A 7,584-nucleotide genomic window follows, 5' to 3' on the forward strand; every position below is an offset into this window, starting at 1 on the left:
TTTATGACCGTGTATATTGTAGCTATTTAGAGCATCTTGCAAATTTTCAGAAAATTCAGAATAGTTTACAGTACCGAAAACTAGGTTCAAACATGTTTTCCACGCGCATAAAAAAAATTAGTCACGCGTGCAACAATATATTTGAACCTATTTTTCGGTACCGTAAACTATTCGGAATTTTCTAAAAATTTTCAAGATGCTCTAAATAGCTACAATATACACGGTCATAAAAAAAATCACGCCGAAAACTATTCACGGATTGTAAACACTGAGAGCCCTACCGATAGGGCTTTAAAGTGAAGCCCTATAGAAGAATTCCCCTCTAAAATAATCAATTATATAACTTTATTCTAATTTTTAATATATTTGTTAAAAGAAAATTGACTGAAGAAAAAAAATATTTTATTAAATAAATATTACAACAAAAAAATAATTACTATTAATAAATAATAAAAATAATATTATTACACTTTAATTATTATTATACTAAAAGTAAAACAATATTATAATCAAACAAATATAGTTAACAAATTTAACTAGTTTTCATATTAAGTTTTATATTTTCAAATTTTCTACTAATTATATATTTAATTTTTTTAAATTAAAAAATAATTAACAAGACAGCATAACAAATTATATTTTCATAAATATATTTTCAGACTCTAAATTTAAATTTTCATTTCAAAATCATATTTTGAAAAATATAATTTTCAAATGGCAAACCAAATCATGCCCTGAGCTTTTGTTTTGTTTACCTAATTATCCTTCTTGCATGCGTGCTAAAAATGGACAACATCATCAAAATTGTATCGACACTAACAACTATATTGAATTTATTGAATTATCATTAAAAATTAATAATTATAAAGTCCAGAATCACTTTTTCTTTATTTATATATTTATATTTTGAAAGACTTGAAACATAAATGATCTATTAGTATATACATAAATATTTTAAATGCATACTTATAAGATAAGTACGTTTAATAACTCATAAATATATTTATTTACAACCAATATTTTCTTCATATGCTTTCAGAAAGAAGGGACGTATTTACAAAAAGGATATCAATTTTTTTTATCAAACAAACTTTATATGTTTCTGTAATTTAAAGGCACATGAATCATAATACTTTTTATATATAAATGTATATTTATTAAAATAAAGAAATTATATACACAGCGAGTAAAAGAGTATTTCACTTCTTAACTAAAAAATTGTTTTTATTTTTTAAAATCTAAAAATTGTTTTCTGAAAATAAGTAGGAGTGTTTGTCATTATTTTTAAAATATAATTTTTTTTTTAAATTACAAAAAACAAAAAAAAATTAGAACAATAAAAATTTGTTTTTAGTTGTTATAAAATAAAAAAATTTGTCAACTTTTTTTTCTCATATAATTTTTTTAATTATTATTATCTTATATCACTTTTTCACTCATTAATTTATCTCTTTTCACTTTCTCTAACATTATTTTATCTCTCATAATTTTTTATCTTCTTATTTTCTCTCTCATCACTTTTAATCTTATTTTCTCTCTCATCACTTCCTATATCCTTATTTTCTTTGTCCTCATTTTCTCTATCTCGCTATTTTCTCTCTCATCACTTTTTTTCTCATTTTTTTCTACCATCAAGTTCTCTCTTCTCAATTTTTCTTCTTCAAAATTTCTTTCTCATTATTTTTCATCACTTTTTCTTTCACATTACTTTACTTCATTATTAATTACAAACTTTTAAAAGAATTTTCAATTTGTAAATATATTTATTAATTTTTTATTTAAGATTTTTTTTAAAAAAATAAATAAAAAATTATTTTAGAAAACATTAACTAAACACCTATTATTTTTTAAAACTACAAAAGTTGTTTTCTGTTCTCATTTCTGAAAACACAATTTTAAAAACAAAAAACAATGTCAAATAAACCTTAAGTCTTTGGTAGTGTATAATAAAAATATCCCACAGCAGTTTACAATCTTTCTTTTCTTTCTTCTTTTGCTGAACACTTTACAATTTGCTTGCCCACAATGAAAAGTTGGAATCTTACATATCTTATCACTTTTATACATACATAAATAAATTAATAGTTAATATTAATGTCATCGTATATCACATTAATCAATAACAATTTTAGCTGAAAAAATGAATATAGTTTTAGTTAAAAAGAAAAGTAGAATTGAATTTTAGATACAAAGTTGAAATGAGTTATTTTCCCAACTAAATGGGTTAAAAAATTATAAAATCTATAAATTTGTCTTTATAATAATAAGTGAGCATAACTTGATCCTATGTTTTCTTTAAAACCTTAGCTTTTATTTTGTTTGGTTTGATGAGTTTCTGGACAGTATCCAACTTTGTAATGGGTGATCTAGTGTTTTTGAGTAAAAAAGCTTCCGGAATTTATCCTCATTCACCAGAACACTTAAAACCAATATAATAAACTGTTATTCTTCACATTTGAATGGAACATTAATAATTAATGCTTGTATATGAAATTGAATGCCTAGAGGGCAGGGCAGCTATATCGCCATTTATTGGTGGAAATAAAGACTATTTTGTATTTTCAATGAAATGGACTTGTAATAAACCCAACAACCCCACCATCATTTTCACACAAGGGAACGTTTTACTCTAGTCCACATATATGGTTTGGACTCTGGACCTACTTTACTAAGCCCCGATTGCGACTTGTGCAGGGCCCAAAGCCATGATGAATATTAACCTAAACATGTTAAAACAACACATGATCTCTGTGATCATAGAATTATTATTTCCATCATCATTTTCCTTACTTTTTTTTTTGGTCCCATACTTTTGCTTTTTCAATTCAACTTGAACTTTAAGGGCTAAACACACTTTGTTTTTTTCCTTCATTTTCCTTGCTTAAAATCCAATCGCACGGAAAAGAAAAAGAAAGAAAAACACTGATCAGTACATATTCAACCAACTCTTCTTTCTTTTTTCGGAGAACATTATTAATATATGTGTATTATTAGTGTTCTTCTACTATTTTTTTTCCCTTTAAACATTCTTTATGTGTTTTGCCAGGACGTTGCATATATTATATATATTTAAAGATAATTGTAAATAGTACATAATATATATTAATTAATAAGTGTAAGCTAATATGTACGTAGTTCCACGTGAAACTGATTGATTATTTTAGGCCAACAGATTGTCTCTACCCAAAATATTGATTTTGTGACATTTGAAAATGTGACTGCTGTATATTTTTAGTAACATATACAATTTTTGTGACATTTGTACCAAATGTAAGATACGCCAATGTGACTAAAAACTAGTGGCATTTTCAAATGTAATAATAGTATTTTTTTAATGACATTTAAAAATGTCACTAAATAATAATTAATAGCATTTTCAAATGTCACTATATTATTTATTATAATAAATTTTATATTTATTTTTTTATATTAAAAATAATTTTAGTGATATTTTAATAAATGTTACTAAACTAAAAATGTTATTAAAGTATTTTTTTAATATATTTAAAAGAATATTAAGTACATATTTGATAATTAATTCTTGCGTTTTATTTTTCAAATATTGAAGATGTTTTTTATTCTAAAATATTTTTATACAAATTTAACTTAAGTAATATTCACAAATATATCATAATAATCAACAACAAAAAGTCTGATAAATATTGTAAATAATACATAATTGTAGCAAAATAACATTTCTTAAAACAACAACAACAATGGAACTTCTATGTACAAAAACATTGAAATAAACACCAACAAAAGAAAAAAAAATACATACATGAGTTTAATTTCTACAACATAAAATCATAGCATTGAGTCACCAAGTTGTGTATCTGATTTCCTTGGAATCTAAAAGAGAATAGAAATCATATAAAATTATTTGTATACACACATATATATAATGACATTTAATGGAAGATAATTATTGTAATTTTTTTATTTAGCTTACCACAAATGCTGTTGGCCATGCAATAGGGGCTCCAACAACTTGACCAATTGTCTTAAAATGTCCATATGATTTAATCAGTTGTTCATCAGGCTTAATAGGAACTTGTACTATAACTTCAGAAAAAAAGGATCCGAGCTTTTTTCCTCCAACTTCTTTTGATGGATCTCTACTTAAAACGATACCAATAGCAATTGTTTCAGGCTCACTAGTGACACTCTTAAGATTGACTACTTCTCCAACCTGTATGTATTATATTAATAAATGAATAATTCCAATAGTGGAGGATCCACTTATAAATATTTTAAAAAATGATAATATAATAGTAGTACCTCAACAACAGGAGTATCATATGCTGAAGATGAAAACTATAGTTGACGTTGAGTTTCTTTGTTATGTAAGGTACTAGCATTTATGGCCTACATATATAACAATAAATTAACAAAATAACTATATATAGTTTATAGGTTAGTAACTTAAAAATCAACAAAATAAAATAAATCTTAACCAGGTGTGAAGATGTAGCATTTTCATTATAATGTAATGGCTGCACATAATTAAATTTAATGTAGTTAGTACAGCTTGTTGTCAATAATTAAAATAAATAAAAAAACTAGTAGTTTGACTAACCTGAAGTGTAGATATATCATTGCCATTATTTTGCTTGCTCAAAATAGTCTTAGTAAGAATTTGAACTTGAGACCTTAGATCATTTACTTCTGACTGCAGAGTATCTACATACTCATTTTGGTTTCTTCTCCAAGTTGATTTATCCTTCCACACATGATGGGCAAACACCAAATCCATACATGCGAACTGATCCATGCTTTTCTTTACCCATAACTTCAGAAAAAACGTCATTCATACTCTTTTCTTTTGATGCATCTTCAATCAGTTCTTCTTTCTCTTGTAATTGTAACTATTATTGATTTAATATTGTAAACATGTAAGTTAAGATTAAACTAAACTAGCAAGCAAGAAATAACACATTAATTAAGAATAATTGGATCATACCATTGCTTCTTTTGTTTTCTCATTAGTAATGCTCTTATCTTTTTTTGAGTAGCAGATTTTGAACATGGTTGCACGTGTCGGCGTACTTGCACCATCTTTTTTCTACAAAAGAACATATTGTTTTAATTAAAAAGCAATGAAATTGACTTAAATTTGAAATAATATTCAAATGTTAATGTTAAAATACTAAATAAATTTTACCTGTAATGCTCTAAGTTGAGCAAAACTCTTTGTGCCAGTTGTATGGTTGTATTTTTTTTCTGCACGACTAGTCTTGTTTTTAGCACTCTTTCTCTAAAAGAATATTAAAGATTAAAATTTAGTTAGTAAACAATTCTTGAAATACAATGAAAATAATACAAGTTAATAAAAGTTTGAATGAAAAATACCATTGCACTTTCTGTTGCCCAATATTTTATTAGTTCCTCCCATTAATCATCATATACTCGTTTGTCTTTATATTTCTTTTGCTCCTCAAAAGATAAGTGCTCCAAATAATAAGTTTTTTTAAGATAAGATTTCCAAGCTCTAAGTTTCCTTCCAAAAGTTCTAAAAGTCCAATTTTTAGCATGAGGAGGAATTTCAAATTTTTCCTACAAGAATTTAAACACTGATTATTCACAAATTTAAATATACTAGATTGTAAAAAATACAATAAACAAATATTGAAATGACATAATACTTCAATTTTTAACATAAAATACCAAACTAAATAATCATGAAAATAATAATTAATACCTGTATGATTTTCCACATTCCAAGTTTGTATTTAGCAGGTACCTCATGCCAAGTTTTATAATTAATTGGAGCATTTTTTCCATCCCGTACTAATGTCCCAATAAAGCTTGAAAGTTTGCTTGCGTTGTTATCATATGGCTGTCCAAAATCGTTGCAAGTGATTTTATCTTCTCTCCATCCCGTTTTCCCCATATTTCACGCATTTGTGTAGGGCCTCGAGTTTTCTTTTCACCATTATCATTCATCAACATATTTGAAAATGATTCTATACTATCTTGTGAGGCCAATCTACATTGCATGTATGGATCCATAGCTATTTTGAAGATTTGAAAAAATAAAATAATTATATATAATTTACTACATTATAAATTAACAAAGAAAAAGGGCAAGCAATGAATAAGCAAGCAGCTAGAAGAAGCAATTTGAAAAAGTTACCAAACAAAAACAAAGAATTGGAACAAGAACACAAAGTTTATATTTGAAGGAGCAGAGAAATACACACATATATATATATATATATTGCTTTCAAATGTAATCAAGTTGAGTAGTAGTATATTATCATACATTGCTTTCATTTTAAATAAGAAAGAGAGCGGTAGAAAGGAGTTCTAGAATGCTATAAATAAGTCAACATACCGAATTCATTAGACCAATTGAATCAAAGACAAAGTCAACTATTTTCCACAAGAAACACATATTATAGCAAGAAGAAAATAACACATGCATGACTTTTTAAACCATGAAAAAAGAAAAAGAAACAGTTCTGAAAAAATGAGATACTATAGCTAGGATTATAAAAACCACCCCCACTTTTAAGACTTGTAGGGAAGCTCAAATATTAGATTCTGATTGTTTGGTCGGGAAAATGACTCAAGAACTTGAAACAGTAGTCTTCTTCTATACGTGCCTTTTTTTTTTTTGAGTTAATATAGTGTGAGGTATATTAATTAAGGAACAACTGAATTAATATATAATGTATTAGTCTTTTATATATATAGTTGTCTTGTTATGTCAGAGTGGTTGGAGTACTAAAATAGACTTTGTGAAGTGAATGAGAGCATATGCAATAATAAAGCAATGGGTACTTAATACTATATATGTATATAATGTCGAGCACAATATATATAGGTGAAAATAGATAAATAAATAGGTATCACGTATAGCTTTAGTATTAATAAATGCACCGTCATGATTGGTTTGCTGGATTTGGTTACCATTTTTTAATTTCATTACGAAACATATGTGGATTTTATGTTGTCGATGGAAAAAACAAAAAATACGATCAATTTCTAGGACTTACTGGTTAGAAAAGAAACAATAATACAAACTTAATAGAATATCTAATTTTCACAAATCTGAATGCATTTATGTCTAAATATTTGTGTCGGATTCATTAATTTTGAGTAATTTCAAACATATAATGCAAGGAAGAAAAAGAAGAATGACCTGAAATATTAAAATCGTTTTAGAAGGTTTGAATTGTCATCAATTGTGTTTGTTCTTCCATTAAGATCTTTGCCATCTGAGCTTCTATATCTATAGTTTTCAAAATTCAATAACAAACAAAATATGAAAATAAATAGGTTAAAAATTATATTCATAGAGAAATTAAGACTAGAAAGTGTGTAGTTTTACCTCCTTTTTTGTAGTCTTTTTCTCCTTGGTAAGCTTAGTTTAGCCTTCTCCAGATTTAAGATAAATGCTGTATGCATATTTGAGATGAGTGAGGAAAGAAGATAATCAAAACTGTCTTTTAGGGGTAAAACAATGGTGACATATAAAATAACCGCCATAATTTTTAATACGCACTCTTTTTAATATGTATTTTTGTTTTACAAAAGATTTAATCAAATTTTTTTTATTTATCTAATTTGACAAACAAAAAA

General features: G+C 25.9%; 1 protein-coding gene across 1 annotated transcript; it reads right to left on the minus strand.

Annotated features, from left to right (window-relative positions):
• Nucleotides 1-3,804: 3,804 nt before the first annotated feature.
• On the minus strand, nt 3,805-5,890 carry LOC133791821 (uncharacterized). Its single transcript, XM_062229732.1, has 8 exons — nt 5,699-5,890; nt 5,407-5,553; nt 5,162-5,254; nt 4,961-5,062; nt 4,764-4,865; nt 4,577-4,720; nt 3,950-4,189; nt 3,805-3,849 (listed from the first exon to the last, which is right to left on the minus strand). Exons 1-8 carry the CDS (start codon nt 5,888-5,890, stop codon nt 3,805-3,807), a joined length of 1,065 nt encoding a protein of 354 aa, XP_062085716.1.
• Between the last annotated feature and the right edge of the window lie 1,694 nt (nt 5,891-7,584).

Source organism: Humulus lupulus, chromosome 7, assembly GCF_963169125.1.
Source record: "Humulus lupulus chromosome 7, drHumLupu1.1, whole genome shotgun sequence".
Taxonomy (NCBI): domain Eukaryota; kingdom Viridiplantae; phylum Streptophyta; class Magnoliopsida; order Rosales; family Cannabaceae; genus Humulus; species Humulus lupulus.

Bases quoted from the DNA above. Each gene is read 5' to 3' on its own strand.
- LOC133791821 (XM_062229732.1), bottom strand. From the start codon at position 5,890: ATGGGGAAAACGGGATGGAGAGAAGATAAAATCACTTGCAACGATTTT. The intron at 5,554-5,698 runs GTATTAATTATT...AAATTCTTGTAG, and splicing joins GAATGTGGAAAATCATACAG to GAAAAATTTGAAATTCCTCC. The intron at 4,866-4,960 runs GTATGATCCAAT...AATCAATAATAG, and splicing joins AGAAAACAAAAGAAGCAATG to TTACAATTACAAGAGAAAGA.